Consider the following 19,163-nt stretch of genomic DNA (forward strand, 5'->3'; position numbering starts at 1 on the left):
CTGTCACACATCCGGGCAAGGCTGGCACCATGGGTGCCACAGACCTGCTCTGGCCACTGAAGGCCACCTGTGCCTGCCTGCGCACGGGCACGGCTGAGCTCCGTGGCCACGATCAGCTCTGCCCAGCACCCACAGCTGATTAATTCACCCTGCTGGTACAGCTGCAGCTAGAGAGGCTCCTGTGGGCTCAGCCAGGACCCCGGGGATCCTGTCCGTGCAGGTGGAGCAACAAAGCCTCTGGCCACAGCACTCGCAGAACGGCCAGCGGCCCCCTCCCCCTCCATGGAAGCGCTGGCCCCGCAGGCAGGGGCTTCTAACAGGGGGTGGAGGAGGGTCTCTGGAGACATTGCGGGGTTCCACTCAACCACAGCCTGCAAGGCACTCGGGCCCCAGGGGCCGAGGGGGAGCATCGGAGGCTGTGTGCGTGTTGTTCTCCGCTCCCAGGCACGCTGGTGAAGGGAGCGTCGCAGAGCAGCTGCGGCTGTTCGAGCTCTCCTGCCAGCTCCACTCCTCCCCATGCCATTCCTACCTCCAGGATTTTTCCCTGACTCGCAGCATCACCATCCAAAAGTCTCCCTGGAGGAAGGTATCTGCTTGCTGGTTTGTCTCTTTATCCTTCGCCTCATCCGCGGGAGAAGGGAGGAAAAGAGCCATAAGCAATCAACTCGTCTGCTTTCCCCCGCTTTTATATTTCCCCCCTCCTGCTGCCTTCCTTCCGTCGAGGGGGGTAAAGTCCCCATCTGGAAGGAGCTTTTCAAGGTCCATGCATGGATGGCAGCAAATTGGAAGAGGTGAGCAGCCGAGAGAAGATGTGAAAGCTGGAAGGGCCGTGCCGTGGGAGTGGTCCTTGCTTTGTGTGCAAGTGAGGCAGTGAGTGTGCAGCCTCCCACTCTGGGTGCATCTTTTTTTGGATGCTGTGTAGTTCCCTGTGTGAAATGCTTTTTTGGCTAAAAGAAGAAGAGATGTCACATCAGGAGCTCACCCAGCGACTGACTACGGTTATCACCCATGTGGGTAAGGCATCTTTATTTTTCTTCTTACTACATTTGTGTGGATTTGCGGACCCTGTTCCCCCAGGAGGTGCTGCTGCCTTTGTGTGACAATATCACACCTGTGTGTGAAATAGGAGCCATCCTATTAGGATGCAGACCGTGAATCCCCGGCTGTGGGCAATTACACAGCCTTTTATTGATGGTTTGTTTGTCAAGCATGTTTTCTCTGAAAAGCAGGAACAGTAAGAGCAGCGTGTCCTACCTGTGAAGTGATCTGTGTAAAATACCCGAGCACAGTTCTTGCAGGGAGGTGGTGGAGAAAAGGGGGTGTGGGAGGATGCTGGAGCAACGGCAGCGCTAATGTGCTGTGCATTTGCTTGTGATACTGGAGTAGCAGCCCATTCTCAGAGAATCTTTTCTTGGCCTTTGCTGTTTCGGGATTTCTAGAAGGGGCTAGGATAGGGATAGGATCTCAAAAGCCTTTCTCTCTCTCAGTCTTGATTTTACTGTTTCTAACATTCAAATGCCAGTGAATACAGGTGAGGCCCTATGCTCTGCTCTGACATCCTTATGCATCTGAGCTGGGTACCCACCTGCTGGCACTGGGGACTGCTGGGCCAGGAACTGAGGAACCTGAAACTAGCAAGACAGTAGGAGATGCTGGTGGTTAAAATATCAGCTGAGAAAAGCCTTTGTGACCCTTTTTTGTTACCTACTGTTGGGTTAAAGCAGATTACAGCTGTGTTGCATCACATAAAGAGAACCTTTTTAGTTGAATTCCATAGGAGCAAATTTTATAGCTGTTAGTGTTTGAATGGATTGTATGCTCTGAATGCCAAATATGTTGTACAGGTTCCTGAAATGCCTTTGTCACTGGCTTTGTTCAATCTGTATATGAAACAGAGTGTGACTAAAATTTGGTTTTTATAGAATATATAAGTAAGGTTTTAGACCAACATTATTCTTTGGCTTGATATTAGCTATGGCAACTGAACTAAGTTTAATAGAGCACATGCAATCAGCATCTTGCCTAAAGAAATAGCACAAAAGCAGATTCAAAGTCAATGAAATATTTAGGACCAGGCCCCATCTCTCCAAAATCTTTTCCAGGATAACCTCAGCAGGAGCTTGGTGTGGGAGAGAGTATGATTGCCAGGAGAGCTTGCAGCAGCAGGCTCTTTGACCCAGTAATGCCAACAGGAATTGCTTTGCAATTGTGCAAATTCAGATTGACATGAAATCACATGAATTCACATTTTTTTAATGAAGATTTAGAAAGCAATATGAGGCATATCTTTTTTTTTTTTTTTTAATAAGTACTTCAGGAGAGCCAAAAAGATTTGTATGTCTTCTGGTTTTCTTGTTAAACTCAATGCAGGTCCCATCATCCATGTTCCTCTCCTTGAAATCAGAAGGGATTTGTTAGAGGTAACACAGCATTATGTTACCTACTGTGTAATATACTATTGTCTAATAGAAAGTCATTCTGGACACTAGAAATGTTGCTGAACCTTTCCACTGGTCTCTGCTAAATTCAAGAGAGGTTTCTGGGTCATGAGGCTGATGCTAGAGAGTCTTATTGGTTTCCTGGAGGTCACCCAGCAGGCCAGTGCTCAGGAGAGGAATGAAGGTCATGGATTGTGGTGTTTATCCATTCCCCACTGAGGCAGGAGCCCAGCTGATCAGCTTCCATCAGGGAAGGATAACCCCACCATTTCCCCAGCCTTTTGTAACCTACAAATCAGACCCTGCTTGTGGAGTCTGCCTGCCTTTTTGTAGGCAGAGTTCATTTTTTATTGAATCATGTAAGTTGTGCAAAAATGGAAGAAAGGAACATTAAAGTACTTGTTATTGGCTGATGGAAAAATGTTTCTTCCAAACCCATGATGATGATGCACCATATTTATGAATCACATGTAACATGGGTGCCTTAGCTGAATCAGCAATAGCTTATTGGACAAATAGTTCCCAGGAAGCTGCAAGGGTCTCTTTGTGTTCATTGGGAATCTTTACAGCTCAAACAAGTGAAAGGGCTCTCAGCCTTAGCAAACTGAGGGGATCTTTGGCCATTTATTGTGTTCACTATTTTTACAACTCTCACCCTCATATTTCCACCTGGATTGGTGGAATTCAAACTCTTTAGAATGTAGCCAGCTCTTGGTTGGGAGCGCAACTCCCAGCTCACCCAGGAGCAGGAGGGAAGAAATTTATTCACAAAATTTCCAAAATGTCAAACAAGAACTTTGGAAAAGAAAGACCTTTACATTTTCAATAAAACCTTTATAGGATCATTTTGGTCTGTGGGAAGTAATGACACACCATTTTATTTTTCATGTGTCAATAAGAGTGTCACATAATTAATTGCCTGGGGCTCAACTTATCTGTCCTGGGCAAAAGCTCTCATCCCTCATTAGCTGACTCATGTTGTGTTACACAGTTCATGTGCTAGCAAAAAAAGCTTCTTATCCTGCTACAGACTTCATACATACAGTACCTGCCTCACCTGGGTCAAAATCAAAGCCTTGAAGGTATTTTCCTTCTCCACAGTAGCTCTCTTATCTTGATACTTTTCTATTGCCAACCTGCATGGGCTAGCACATCTTCACAGAATATAAAACAACAGAGGACCAAATTAGATCCCTTGTGTAGCTCTGTGCCCCCTCAACCTCTGTGGGATTGTTCCTGGCTGTCCTGGTGTGGCTGAGGTAATGGGGCCACCACAGGTGCCTAGGGCAGGAGTAGTTTGTGGACACTAGCAGGCTTTCTGCTTACTATCTGAGATTTAGCAGCAACACTACCCAATCTTGTTACCAAAACTGCGTCAAGAGTCTTTTTTTAATTTACCCTACTTTCACTGAACTTGTTTGTTGGGAGGTGTTGGGGAAACACTCATCAATTTTGGGAAAAGTGTGTCCTTTGGGTAGGTGGGCAAGTGGCAGCTCCTCTGTGGTGGGGAGGGAAGAGCTTTGCAGGGTGACACGCCTGGTGCCGACGGCAGCATCGTTTGCCTGTGGGAACATGCACAGCTCTTGCAGCCTGCAAAGCCCACAGGAACAGGCTTTTGTGCTCTCACTACCCACCCACACTTGGCACTTGGCCCCCAAAAATCTGATGCCAGCTTTGCTATGTGTGGGCAACGTTCTGGGCACAGCTGTGCACACAGGCACCTCCACCCAGTGCCCCATTTTCTGCAGATTTTTTTCTTAAAATGATTTTATGATAGGATGGAGCTGCCAGAACCAATGTGAACTGTCTCAAAAGGTCACCAGCTTGGCTTCTCTCTTGCCAATAAAGAATTCCACAGCACATGGGAGATGGGGTTTTGTTAGAGGCTCCCCATAATTCTCAATGAAGTTGTAAGAGTTCCTCCCCTTGGAGTGTTAACTGGACCCAGATGAGCTGACTGTCAGTGTCCCTGGTAGGAGAGCACTGATGTGAGTTTGCAGAAAGCAAATTGTGTGTACATTGCACAAATGTTACATACAAGAAACAACCCCATACATTTGTGTCAGCTTTCATCTGATTTTACACACTCGTATTTCTCCAGTCTCTCATTTTATGGAAAAAAAAAAAAAACCAAACAGAAAGAAATTTTAACAATTTGATGGAAATAAAAAGGAAAGTCACTGACTGAATTTAGTTTAGGATTGACATCTCTGGACTTGAAATTCCTATCTGTTAACCGTGGTATGTCAATTCCTATCACTCTTGGCTTAACCACCAGAGTTGAGGAGTGGTGTAAAATACCTGTGTGTGTGAAGAGAAGCTGTGTTATTATTTGGGGGAGGAAGTAAAGGATGATACTGCATCCACCTGACTGTGTGAGAGGAATTTAGGTCAGCAGAATGGAATAACCCCAGTTGGCACTTGTCCCAGGCCAGTGGCTAAGCATCACAAGTCGCAGAATCTGCTTTATGCTACAAAGCCACAAATAATCTAATATGTCATAGCTGGATAGACAATTGCAATGTTTCTCATATGTGTCTGTGGACATTAAGGACACAAAAAAGGATATTTTAGGAAATTAACTTTTGAGATACCATATCAAATAGGCCCTTTGCTACTCCTATGCAAAGGCTTAAATCAAATAAAATTCCTCTGCAGCATAAAATTATTTCCTTTGTTTTAGAGCATTCATGCATTTCAGAAACTCTTTTTGAACCATGGATTCTGTGTCTCTGTCCTACTTAGGGATTTCTGGTGCACAGCAAATGGAAAGTGGTCTTTCCACTGACCACAGCACCCCAGATTTCCTCACCCAAAATAACATAAGGCATGGGAGGAGCATCTATCACTGCATTCCCAATAAAATATGACAATAGAAAACTGCAGAAATGGGTTTGCTAAATTTACTTGGGATCTCATGCTTATGAGAAATGGTAGGTTGAAATTTCCCCATTAACCTACTTCTATAAAAAAATTGAGCTTTGATCCTGTTATCTGCATCTTTATCTCTGTTTCCCAGTAAAGCTTTTGAACTGTTGGCCAATTTCTACCAAACTTGAAGTGACAAAGATCAAAAATATTGAATTCATGCCAAGTAAAAAATACTATCTGAAGTGAAAGATGAAAATAGTGAAGACACGGGAAATAAGCTCATTCTATTAGACCTCAGAGATTCCGTGTAGGAGGGTGGAATGTGGGAGAGATAATAGCAATTTATCTTTTTTAGTTTTACAGCTTAAAAAAGCTACTTGTTTACTTTTTTGTTCATAGATTGTGGTTATTAATTTTACCCCATTCTATATGGCCTATTCTGTGCAGCTGTTTCACTGGAAGCTGTTTAATAAAACTGTTTAGAAGTGTTTTGCTAATGCTGCAAATTCTGTATCTATAAAAAGTGGAAACTAAGCTCTCACAGAAACCCATGAAAAATGTGCAGATGTATGTGGTGCACTTTCCAAGATGTAGAATATTGCAAGTACCACAGACTTGTTTAAAGGCCACATTCTAATCTGGTTTGTAGAGACATTGTCAGAAATAAAGATTATAAGAAACTGCTCTGAGTTGGGATCCAGAACACTAGTTTGTCTCAAGGCAAAATATTTATGTGATAGTTCGGCCTCTAGTTCAGAAAGGCAGAGGTGACTAAAGAGCTTCCTAGAAAGAGTAGCATGCATTAAGGCTGCTTCAGTGTCAGAACAGCTCAGAAATGTCCCTCTTCTACATTCCGTCTTTTACTTTAGGTGAATATTTTTTCATATAGGATGTGATCCTGGCATCCTTGATAGAATTTAAGAAAACCTTGCAATATCCAGGTGTGATACTCTTACTAATTTCTTTCAGAGTGGTGTGCCCTAAGGAGAGCCATGCAGAGCCCCAAATATTAAAAGGCTGCTTACAGCCCTGTTTTCTCATTTATTGATACCCTTCCCAAAACTAGCTGTTACACCCTGAGCTTTCATTCTCATGCCAGTAAGAGACTGGATGTTGGGGAGAAAAGGGAATAGGAGTAGCTATCCACCATCTGCTTGCTGCAAGGTTTTCACACTTTCTACTCACGCATGTTGTGATGGCAACTGTTGGAGCCAGGGAACTAGGCAGGCTGGAACTGAGGCGTGATCCAACCTGTCAATCTCTCAATCATTCTCTCTTTCAAAAGCCTCTGTATTGCTGCTGTTCAATCTAATGCTACAGCAGTCTCCCTCTGCCCTTTATTTTCTAATCTACCTTAGCAATGACTTGTGGTTGTTTGTCTGTTGGCATGGAGGAGTGTTTACCACGTGAGGAAATTAGTAAAGGAAAGTCAGGTGCCAGGACTCAAGTTTAGCTGTCAGTGGTGGTGATTCCTATGGCCCTTTCCACAGCTGTGCTTGCCAGACACCAGGTCCTCTACATCCTTAGAAAATTCTGCAGTACACTTTTTTAGTGCCTGGAAAATAGTTGGGACTCAAATGAGTTATTCCAGGATACATGCTTCAGCTGAAAGGAACTCTGTCTGTTTGCTCTTTGGGTCAGCTCTTCTCATGATTTTCCTGATGCTTCTCCAGGCCTGTTAGTCCTCCGTTGGCAGTTTTAGTGGAACAGAAAGCAGAAACCTCTGACTTCCAGAGCAGGCTCTTGCTAACACTATATAGTAGTCTTTTAGTCTTTTGTTGGGTCCTGTTTTTTTTTTTTTTTTTGGCACATTTTTATATTTGGGGGTAGGGTTGGTATCAAATGACAAATTTTTAAAAAAGAATGCTTAGGTCAAATGCAAGGGAAAAATGATGCCATCCTGCAATGATCTAGTCAGACTGTGGCATTTTCCAGTCTGCTCTTAAACTCTCCAGGGCAAGCCCTGGGTTACCTGGAAGGAGGAAGTGGGAGGAATCTCCAGGGCAAAGCAAGTGCAGGACCTCCTCCTGTGAGAGATCTCTGAGTCAGGCACAATGAGAGATGCTGGTGCTAACAGGGCAGGCAGCAGTGACCACTCTGCATTGCTAAGCCTCAAGCTTAAAAAGCAAATAGGACCAAAAGGAGGCAGAGAAGAGCCCCTGTCTGTTCCCATCTCTGTGGCAGAGGGGAGCTCAGATGGCCTCACTGGAAATTAAACAAAGCTGACATCTATCACATTGTCTGGCAGCTCGTTAAATACAAGGGCCTTTTTCCACCTCTTGCCTCATCTTTTATTTAATTCCCTTTTCTCGCCTTCCATATGGTGTCTAAATCCAAGAGTTCCCCTGAGAGGACTTCTCCCTGAGGGAAACAGGATCAGGATTTGGGAGGGTACTTACAGCACCAGGTCATCTCATTGAGTAGAGAATAAGCTAATCAATTCCATTGCTGTCACTCTTTTTCCCCTTCTGTACCACGTTTGGGGCCTCTCTTAGTCCCAAGGCTGGACTTAGTGTTTAATCTAGGATGAACTTTTCTGAATGGGGCCCAGGTGACTGCTAAAATAATTTTGACAGCACGTGTCTGGTCCATACTAGTCCTGTGTGTATTTTTCTCCTGTTCTTCAGAGCTGGCTGTGTGTTCAAGTGTCTGGGAGAAGAGAAAAGCCATACATGTTTTGCTGCTAAAGGCCAGGCTGGCCTTGTACCTCCCTTTAGAGTTGAGCACAGTAACATTGCCAATGTCTGCATTGCCCCAGGTGGTCAGTTGGTCAATGACTGGCAGCAATCTGAGTTCTCTGCAAAGCTGCCTGATCCTGCTCATGTGAGAAAATGCTGGAGAATGATGTGAAAGAGATAACATGGCACATGGATCATTGCTAATCAGTGACTCACTAACCAGTGCAGCAGAGCTGCCAGAACTGAAACCAAGGAACAGAAGGGAGACAGGGTGAAGACACAGCCAACTCTTACATGCATAGATGGAAAAACATCAGTAGTGAATACCTTGAGTGATCTGTAAGTCATGGCATGGAAGGAGGTACTGCTTAGGGAGCAGGAGCACTGTAAAAAGCTCTGGAGTTTAGTGGAGCAAAAGACAGCAGGCTCCACTTTGGCATGGGGACAGATGTGTAGGGGACAATTGGGTTGAGATCACAGTATCTTCAAGCTCCACTGCTGTGTAAGCACAACACAGATAACATCTGTGAGTCCAAGAGCATAACTGCCTCTGAGGAATCATTGAGCTCATGTACTGGAGGAGGGCCATGTCCAGCATGTGAATTCAGGCTGGTAAAATCTGAAGCAACAGCATTCATTCAAGGGTGAAATACATTACATTTATATGCACCTACTTCTTGTCTTTTGCAGTGTGGCATTGCAGAAAACTGGTGCCTTTTCAGTAGAGGTCTGTAAATAACTTTGTATTAATGAATTATTGTGAATATAATTCTGCATTCATCCTATTTTCTATCAGAAGATTTCCTGCACTGTAGTATGGAATGAAGTCCTGAACTGAGAATAAATTTCCATGGACCCTAGGATGTAGGTTACAAAGCTGCTATGCTCTGTCTCCATCTTTTCTAGCCATTGCAGAGACCTGACAGTACAATACAATATCCCCCCCAAAAAAATGTCCAGAGGAAGGACAGACCACCAGGATCAATAATCCATGCTGTCATGAAATGATTGTCTATTTTGTTTTCCAGCACAACACACATACACCCACACCCACACTCCTGCTCAAAACCAGCTTTGCACTTGCTGTGCATCGTGTTTGGTGTGTTGTTGAAAATGTGTTGTTCCAAAATCACTGCTGTGATGACCTTTGAGTCCTGAATCTTTTGGGCAGTCAGGAACTAAACAAGCACAGCCGAAGCACTGAGTGTCCATGCCCTCACGGAGACTGCTACTCATTTCAGTACCATTTACTCTGCCTGTCTCAAAGGTGGATTGTGCCCATGATTTGGCTCCAGCATTAGGTACTACCATCTCATAGTAGCTCTCCTGCTCTGAGCACAAAGGGGCTTGTTTGGCCCTTCAAGGCAGTCAGCCCAGCCCTCTCTTCTATCTGCAGATCTTCCCTGATTCCAGAAGTACATTGATGCAGCACAGATGAAGTTCTCTGGGGACTTAGTTGCAGTAGGTGCAGGACTGTTACAGTGAATGCAAAGGTGACTCTATGGAAATTTAAACAGACACACAAAGGTCCTTTATGGGATGTTAGTCCAATGTTATTTTGATTTTAAAATTCACTGATTTCTGACCTGGATTGCTCAAGCATGGGAGTAAAGGTTAAATTTCTGCAGAAGCCAAAATCCTTTGAAACTTTGCAAAGTGGTGATGGGAAATGATCTGTCATCAATATTACAACAAAGTGGCTCTGAGTGCAAAGAGCTCTTTATTTCTGTGTGAATATGGGGAACTGCTGGTTCTCAGCACTCCACAGGACCAGATATTTTTGTCTGAGTGGACTCAGCTGTAGCTGACCCAGCTGTAGCCCCTGCTGCAAATAGGGATGAGAGGCAGCACAGTTAGCACCTACTGTCAGCATTGTCCTGAGTTCATATGAGGATCCTGAGTTCATTTGTCAGAGCTCAAGGAAAAGCCATGCTGAGAGGATCTGGATTCAGATTCCCCACATCCGTGAGTGCAACCTGTAATCTCTGTGCTTCCAGTTACCTCCATCTGTGTCTCAAAGATCTTGGATGGAAACCAGCATCTCTTATCCTGAGACTGTTTATGCACCCACCCGTATCACCTAATGCCTGAGCCCCCCAATAGTACTACAGAAGGGCTGTCATAGTATCAATCCATAGATTAACACCATAAATTACAGAATCCATATGAGGAAGGCTGAATCTGCCACTCCCACAGTGCAGACTGTTGCCCAGGGCAACGAGATATGAGGGGCTGCAAACCATTTAGCTCTTGCTTCCTCTGCATGACCGGGAGCTGTGTGATTTCCAGTTTCCCTTGGGCAATGAATTGTCTACAGCTGGCCCCACATACAAGAGCAGTTATCTGCAGTTCCGAGACATAAATACAAGACAAACAATGCTGATGTACGCCATTGTGGGCTGCCTGGCAGCAGCTGCTGATAGGATCTGACTCTCCTCTTACATGCCTTGAGCTTCAGAGGTTTTGTACTTACATTTTACGCTGGAAAACCACTTTAGGTTCAATGTGAAGAGGTGAAGAAAATCTAAAACCAGAGAGGATGTCTTTCAGTATTTCAGGAGAGTGACTTTTGCCTTTAAATTCCAAGACCTATAAGAATTTTAGTTATACCTAGGTAGGCAATTAGCCCACAGTTATTGGCATTTCCAATTATTGTTACCGCAATATCTCCAGTTTAATTATAACTTTCCAAGGATGTGCACATGCTGACAGACAGGTATTGAGGAAAGAACCGCAGCAAACACATGCAGCTCTAGTAGCAATGATAAGTGAAAATTAGATTATTTGGATGTGAGAAGTTGGATGTGAGAAGTTTGAATTTGCTGCCTGTTAATCATGTATGTTACAACTTAAACACTTCGAGTGCATTTTTGTCTGATATGGGTTTCATATTCTCACCAAATTGCTGTGGCTAGAATTACTATCAGGAGAGTTTGCTTCTTGTTATCAATCAATAATCCTTCACCTAACAAAGCATGACTATAAATATTTCCCCTCTTTGAGTCTGAAGTTCCCTGTTATCCATTACACTGTGGTTCAGAGGTCTCTGAAGCCAAGGCTTAGTTTTTGAAGGGATCAATATTGGTGTTTGCAGCATAAAAGCCAAAGCTGATGACATTCATAGGAGCCATACTATTGATCTTGCAATATGCAGAGAAAAGGTTATTTCAAACTGAAATAGCTGTGGCCTTAGCATGACCCTGAGCTGTGAGCAGGTGCATAACTGATCAGAGAGCTCTGGCAATTACATGCCAGTTGTTGGTGCAGGAAGGTTCCTGGAAAAACCTGATTAATCCTTATTATGGTGATCAGCTTATTCTGTGAAAACAGACTTCCTATTTTTTAAAATTAGATTATAAACTATTCTCACCATTTCATCTGTCTCAGATATTTGTACTGTTATCTGTGTCTAGTATCTCTTCCCTTTCCACATTGATGAAACCAGGAGAGGCTTCACAGCTGGCTTTGAAGTCACAGTTCAGTTTGAGGTAAACTTTTTAGTAATTTTTATTGATAGCTCATAAAAATCCATCTTCTGGGTTTTGTTTTCAGTTAGGGGAGAATGCAGTTTCAGCAATGTGCAATTGTCATTTTGTATCATGTTGAATTACACCCTGGCTATAGATCAGGGCCTTGTGCATCATTTTATCTTGAATGGGAGCAGAGAGCTGGCAGCAAGAGCCCTGTGAGGAGCAGAAGTGGTTGGACAAAGCAAAGAGCAGCTTGTCAGTGATAGTTTGTGCCCATTCTGCCCCAGTACCAGCAGCTCTGTACAGGCCACACACTGCCTGCCTCACTGTCCCCTTCGGTGTCACCACTGCGAGGAGTTCCCAGTCCAGCAATGGGAAGCAGAAATGAAACACAAGCAGTTATCCCCTGAATCCTCTTCCCAGCAGCATAGCAGGGCAGGGCTGCTGCCTGGGGAAGGGATGTGTGCGTGTGTTGGTCCCAGGAAGAAGCTGGGCCAGAGCAGCCTCCTCCGCCGCGGGGGAAGGGGCAGCAGAGGGCACAGCAGCGCCGTTTGACACTGCGGTTCCCACTGCCCCAGACCCTCGAGGATAGGGCCAGACCCTTCCCGATCAGCTGAAAGGCAGGATGCTACAGAGTTGGGCAGAGGAGCCTCTCTCCTTCAAGTCCCTTTTCCAAGAGTTGTGATGGCTCTGCCGGGTTTGGTACTCAGGAGCTACTCTCCATTGCTGGGGAGATGCGGGCGCTGCCAGCGCCGCCTGTTTGCGGAGGAGCCGCTGGGGGGCGCGGGGTGGGGACCGCTCCCTGCCCGACAGGGACACCGGGACCCGCTCCCGGTCTGACAAGGACCCGCTCCCGGCCCGACAGGGACACCGGGACCCGCTCCCGGTCTGACAAGGACCCGCTCCCGGCCCGACAGGGACACCGGGACCCGCTCCCGGTCTGACAAGGACCCGCTCCCGGCCCGACAGGGACACCGGGACCCGCTCCCGGTCTGACAAGGACCTGCTCCCGGCCCGACAGGGACACCGGGACCCGCTCCTGCGGCAACAGCATCCGTATCCAAAGTACCGCCAGCACTAATTCGGAGAGAACCGAGGTCACCAGAGATAAACAGCGAGATAGGGGCTGACCCTTTGAAAATGGGGTACCCAGGTTCTCTATTTAAGCTTTTCATCTAAACTGGGTTATACTACAGAAGGACATCACTTGACTACATGTCTAAACTGCAGGTCAGGAACAGCAGAGAAAGCAGCTGAAAACAGCATCACCCACAGCATAAGGGGAAGGGAGTGGGGAAAGTGTCTCGGTAGAAAGTGTCTCGGTGGAAGCCTCAGGTGAGAATGCCCTGGCAGGTCATGCTAACTGCTGTACTCAGGACCCTGTGACTCCATGCTGCTGCCAAATGCAAAATACTCTCTCAGTAGAGCTCACATGTTCTAAAATACCTGGCATGTCCATTGCCAGTGCTGATATTTGGGATCAGTCACTGAGCCTGATTATAAAACTCCTTGTTAGCGTTTTGTTTTTATTTTACCAAATTAGTTCATTCTTAGCAGTTTCAGTTCAGCAGCATTCACTATGAGACCTGCTGACCCTGAATGTGTGTGCAGTAGTAATGAGACTGATACAGATAATGCTGCAAAATCTTAATGAGCAGACCTCTGTTTTAAATTCAATGTTAGAAAGATGGGGATATCTACAAATGGTATAAAATAACATTGAGAAATGCTCTCTGTGCCATGCTTAAGGCTACATTCAAGAAAGGGATCTTTCTTAGTATGTTAGTACATATTTCTTTATTTTCTAGCTTTCCTGCAGTAATTGCAATTGATCTTAGACAAACTGTATGAATGTCTTGGGATTCAGTTCCCAGCTGAAGAATTTTTTCCTTATGCTTCATTGTTTGTATTGAGATTTTAAAGTTCACTGGTGGGTCCTTACAATGCTTCTGATACAACTAAAATATTGGGTTTATTTGGTTTGTTTTACAATTGATTGCTAATCTTGAAGCAAGTGTATTTAAACAAGAGACAGGAAAATATTATGTAGAATTATGCGTATTTATAATATAAAGGGGCAGCAAAGAAGTGGTTAAAGAGAGGGTGAAATTATTGTTAAGCCAATTCAAAGGGCTCTCCAGCCAGTGGGAGATGTAGGGATATATGCTTTTAGCACATTCCTCCCCAGTTTTAGGCACTTGTGGGGCAAAACTTGGGGTGAAATTATTCCTTCTGCCACAAACTTTCTTCAAATAGTTCTCAGATGAATTCTCAAATATATATAAGCAAAAATATTCTTCTTAAACTGTATCCTTTTAGTGGCAATTAGAAAGGAAATAGTCTGTTTCATGGGAGTAACAATTTCTCTGTGGTGCCAGAGTGCTCAGCTGAGAATCACTGGAGAAGTACAAAGCATTATTTAGTGCTACATGCCATGAAGTGAACTTATGCTGGGACTAAGGTCCATAAACGGATGTGGGATTTAGATACATTTTATTATGTAAATCTTTGCTGGTCAGCAGAAAGCATTTCTAATGAGGTTTCCTGACAGACTAAAGAGCAATTTCTTATCTCATCAGAACACTGCAGCACTCAGCTTTAGGCAACTTAAGTCCATGGTGCTGTTGAAATCAAAGCACTGCCCTTATTTCATGTGGGCTGCAGGTCTGACCTTGTGCAGACAGTGCTCAGCACCTCCCAGCCCGTGATGCTGCATGTGGGATGCTTGGAGTTGGCAGGCAAGGTCACAACATCACTGTGATGTTGCAGGGAAACCCTTGTGCTGCTTCGTGTAGTAAAAGTTCACTAAGGTGCAGCTCTATACCCTTTCTGCACCTGAGGCTGACTTACAGATGTCTTTTTTACTGTGTGGGCATACTTGCCTGTTAATATAGATCCATGAATAATTTTAGTCTTGGAAATGAGGCTTTCATGCTCATGCTTTTTCTATCCCAGCTGGCACTTTTCCATATAATTTTAGCAGCTCTTGCCTGGTTTTGACAAAGGATTGAAACTTATGGTTTCCTGTAAATTTATCCTATTTACATATTTGAGATAGGGTGTGATGACAAAACCCAATAACTGCTGGCTGGGGAGGAGAGGGAGAGGACTGGGGTTGTGTGTGACATCTTGCCCTGCTGTGCCTGGTGTGGGGTGCAGTGCTGCAGGGCAGGAGAGGTGAAGGAAGAGCACACATGGTGCACACTGGTGCACGTGCTAGCAGGTTGTCCATACCTGTATTTTCCTGCTTCACCAGACTTTGGTGTGACCTGAGAAATCACCCCATAGACTGTGTTTTTCTAGAACCTTGAATCCGTTCCAGCTGGTGGTTTAGAGACAAAGCTGGGATGGGTAAATTGGGCTGGGAATGGTGCAGGGGTTCAGGCTATGAGCGGACAGGAGGAAGGAACAGCTCTGCAGTGCAATGCACTGAGCAGGACGAGTTCCTGTTACCTGGGTAGGTATGTGCAAGCATCCAGCTGCCCTGTGTGGTTGCACTTGGGGATGCACACGGAGGAGGTTCCAGCCCCTCATTTGCTGGTGCTCAGCACAGAGAGATGCCTGTGTGGGCAGGTCCCTCAGGACAGACCTCTGGTTTCTGACAGCAGCCCCGGGGCCGGGGGAAAAAAAGGGAGGTGTACTTCACAATTGCCAGAGCAGAGGGAATAACTCCTCTTTGACTGATTTTATCCTCAGCTCCCTAGATGAACACAAGCCTTGCCCTGGGGATATTAAAGGAGTGTGTTTGATGTATATCTACCAGCTGAGAGCCCAGTCAGGCAGAGCAGTGTCCAGTAAAGTCTCTACAAGAGCTTATTTTTCCTTTGGATTGTCCAGAGTGACTGAGTGAACCTCAGTGCACACACAGGCAAACAGGGAAAAATCAATAGTCCCTAAGGCCCAGTCTCCTACCCCTTGTGGTAACTGATGTTGAGTGCTTGGGAGATGGCAAGAAAACATTGGAAAGGCCCTTACTGTACTTTGTAATGTGAGAAGCTCTTTCTTCCTGTTCAGCTAACATTTGGCATTTGTCCAGAAGCCTGGAGTATCAACAGCCCTTGTGATGCTCACAGATGCTATTTTTATCCCTGTGTCTTTCTGGTTCTCCTTTATGTGTTTCAAGTTATGAATTGCAAACAAAAAAAAAATGCTGTTTCCAATAGGGAATGTGCACAGCTGCTCCTCAGGGAAAGAAGCTGACCTGGTGGTCTTGGCTGCATGGATCCAGCAGCTGTTCTGCACTGGCAATGCTCCAGAGGCTCCTTGTAGGGAGAAAAAGGTGAAGGGGGAAAGAAAGAGGAATCGTGCAATGAATCCAGTGCAGTGCTCTGGATGACAGCAGGGATCAGGGTAACCATGCCCTGGAGGTGACTCAGTGTGTCAGTGGCAGAGTATAGAGAGGATAAAACATGTTTCCCCCAATGTCCAGAGTCTGTCCTTTTCAGCTGTCATGATGCTGCTGGAGGGCCATGACACAAAGACTGTGCCTGTGCACTGGTGATAGGATTTAGGAGCTGGAGAATGGGGATCTGACAAGCCTGGTTTTATAGATCACAGCCTTCTCTGCATTACCCAGTGTCTCACTCATGTATTTCTTTTGCATTTACTTGTCTCTCAGTTTATTCCCATGACTTTAAGCCAAGAGCCATTTATGTTTTGGGTAGATTGTTCAGAAAGGCTATTGGTCTCATGTAGGTCTGTCAAGACTGGAATCACTTTGCATCCAAGCCTGAACGCTGCATCCAGCTACTCTTGACCACTATGCCACTACACTTTGGTAATTCTGGGATCTGTTTGTTTATCTTGCCAAGCAGAGGCCTAGCATGACAGCAATGCCTTCTGTTCTTGGTGATCTGCTCTTAGTTGCAGAGATCAAGAGAGCCAGGTAAAAGTAACCCTACATGTGCAGCAACAATTCGTGCCCACTGCTTGCCCTGTGAAGATTCTGCTCCTCGCCTGATCTCCTGAGAATCTTGTCTAATCCAGCAGTGATGTCATTGGCTTGGGGGTTTCTTTTTGTCTGCAGTTTTGTTTGTTTGGTTTGGATTTTCTTCTTTTTTCTTTTTCTTTTCTTTTTTTTCTTTTTTTTTTTTTTTGTTTAATGATGGTAATGGTCCTTGAATACCCTTGATGTCTTCACGGCTTTGAGATGACAACACAAGTTCCTTGGCTAAGGTTGTCCTTTGATCCTCACTGCTCACTCCTGCTTTTGGCAGTTTGTGGGGGAGTTCATGTGCGTCAACAGTGGCAGAATCGTTGTTTCCCTCTGCTGAAGGTGACCAAAAATGTTTTGCTTGTCCGTTAAGAAATCACTTTAAGAAGATCAGTGTAATGAGATTCTGAAGCCATATGGCACTGGAATTAGAGCCTTCTAGTGCAGGAACTGCATGTTGCAATTGCAACAGTGCTGTGCACTACAAGGAATTTCAAGAACATTTTTCCTCTGCTTCCTTTAACTCCTTGGGGTTTAAAACCATGCTGGGATGTAGCCCTTTATTAAAAAAGGAGGGAGAGGAAGTCCTGGTCTGCTTTTTATTAGTTGGAAGAAAATAAATGAAAGTTAATAAAAAAGACTGGTTTCTGCTTTCTAGCTGAACACAGGAATGGATGTTACCATTGCACCAAGAGTGCTCTGAAAAGAAACCTTTGTGTCAAACTACTGAAATGGCTTATCAAATTCAATATCTGGGAGGTGGGGAGGCAGAAGGAAGGTTATTGAGCTATATGCAAAATGAAAATGTGTTTCAGCATAGCTATCAAAGATTAGTTCAAACATCAGGGAAAACATAATGAAGTAGGAAAATGTGAAGCTGGAGTTTCAGGAAAGAAATATAGATTATTTTCTTAGCTTCTATATCAGTCTTTATAGTGGCATTGAATTTAGAGTACTTATTTCTTAGACTTTTGGAATACTACATACTTAGGTGTGGTGAGCTGCTGGTCTTCATGAATAAATAAGACACCTTTTGCTGTTGGGTTTTTATGTTTTGTTGTCTCTAAAATGTTGGTGGATAAAGAGAGGTGATTTTTTCACACTAAAATTTCTTAATGGTTCTTGCAAGGCTCTGATGGAAAAGCAATGCCTGTTCCCCTCAATTGCTTTAATGACTGTGTGGGGTAAGCTGCAAACAGTGAGTGTTTTACAGTGTTTTCTAGCTGCCTCATTTATACATGCAGCAGAAGTAGACTTCTCTTCCTCCTTCTTCTGACAGATAAATGCTGTTCCCAAACTCAAATCTTGATTCTTCACAAGAAATTATGTCCCTTGGGCTCAGCATCATTGAGATTCAATATGTTTGTTGCATGTTTTGTGCTTAACAGTGATACCAACCATCACAGCACTGCTTTTTGAGGCAGAAGCATCTTGTTTCATGAGAAGAGATATGGGGCTTAAACGGATTTAACTGAGCTGACTTTAAATTTGTTGCCATCCTCTGGTCACACAGTCATGGCAACAAGCATTTAAGCACTTTCCAGCAAGCATCAATTCCAAGGCAAACTGGTATTTCTAATGAAACTAGGAACTAGTGCAGCTCTGCAGGCTGTTTTGGGTAGTGGCATCTGAGGGTATCTGGGTCATGGAGTGGGGTTTTTTCTTTTTTTTTTTCCTTATTTTTAATTTCTGATGACACTTTCTTACATTTATTTACTTGCTTATTCATTGACAGACCAGCCCAGATGATGTTGCTAGGCAATGCTGGCAATTCATCACCAATTTTCCAATCATTTTGCTATGGGTGTTAGAGCAGCAGGAAAGTAATGCCCTTCCATTCTGTGCTGTTATGGAGAAGACCCAGGGAAGCATGCCTACCATCTTCTGTACCTGTTCCCTTCAGTACAACCTTCTTCTTTCAAACAGACTGATACCTTTCAGCTAATGGAGGAAATTTGTGAATTCCCCATCATCCACACAGAGTGTGTTTGGTAACATGTTACATAGAATTCCTGCAAGGCAGCCCTCACTGCAGGTCCTGTGCAGTACAGAAGAGGTAATTTGTGTGGTAAAACCAGGGTGGGTCTCAGTTCTCCCATGTCAAGTTTTCCATATCTGTCAGGAGAAGCTAGCCCAGCTTGTGAATGGGACTGCAATGAAACTTACAGTAGAGCAAACACATCCTTCTGCCCATCCGTCACAGCACTCAGTCCCTGAGATGACCCTTGTGTGCCTTGTTGCTAAATGTGTAGCAGCTGCAGCCAGCTTATTTTTGTGTCTGGAGCTGGGTGATGGCTGTGGTACCCCAGGCAGCAGAGGTTTTTATTTAGCGTTGTGATGGATCAGGCTTTCCTGAGGAAAGACTGGGAAATTATTTTAGATCATTTCCCTGTTGTGTGCTGTGTGGTTACCTGTGCTTCCAAAGCTCACATCTAGGGCAGATTTCTTCTTGCATCCACTTCCAGCATCAGGGCTCCCCCTTGGAATGCAGCAAGTCACAGATCCTCCTGTTCCTAAGCCATGTGGATTCTGGTGGGGAGCAGCATTCACAATGAAGGGTGGCAGACAGAAATGTATTTCCACAAATGCTGGATTCTCCCTCATTGTTTATCTCTGTGTGCAGGGTTGAAGTGCAATTATTCTGTGTATGTCAGACATGAATATATTGTCAGAAAAGTTTATTTGCCAAGGTATATAATGTTTGTCTGTGTAAGGAAGGACACCATGAACCCTTGTGATGAAAGAAAATAGGGAGGAAATGTTTAAAGATAAA

General features: G+C 44.6%; 1 protein-coding gene across 1 annotated transcript in view; it reads left to right on the forward strand.

The window, feature by feature from the left end:
• The first annotated feature begins 255 nt into the window (after positions 1–255).
• Positions 256–19,163, forward strand: part of MCF2L2 (MCF.2 cell line derived transforming sequence-like 2) — a 149,878-nt gene continuing 130,970 nt past the window's right edge. The window contains exon 1 of the mRNA XM_005484823.4: positions 256–1,014. Within this exon, the coding sequence (XP_005484880.2) occupies positions 912–1,014 (103 nt within the window). The 5' untranslated portion in view covers positions 256–911. The remainder of the gene's footprint in view (positions 1,015–19,163) is intronic.

This window comes from Zonotrichia albicollis, chromosome 9 (genome assembly GCF_047830755.1).
Source record: "Zonotrichia albicollis isolate bZonAlb1 chromosome 9, bZonAlb1.hap1, whole genome shotgun sequence".
In the NCBI taxonomy this organism is placed as follows: Eukaryota; Metazoa; Chordata; class Aves; order Passeriformes; family Passerellidae; genus Zonotrichia; species Zonotrichia albicollis.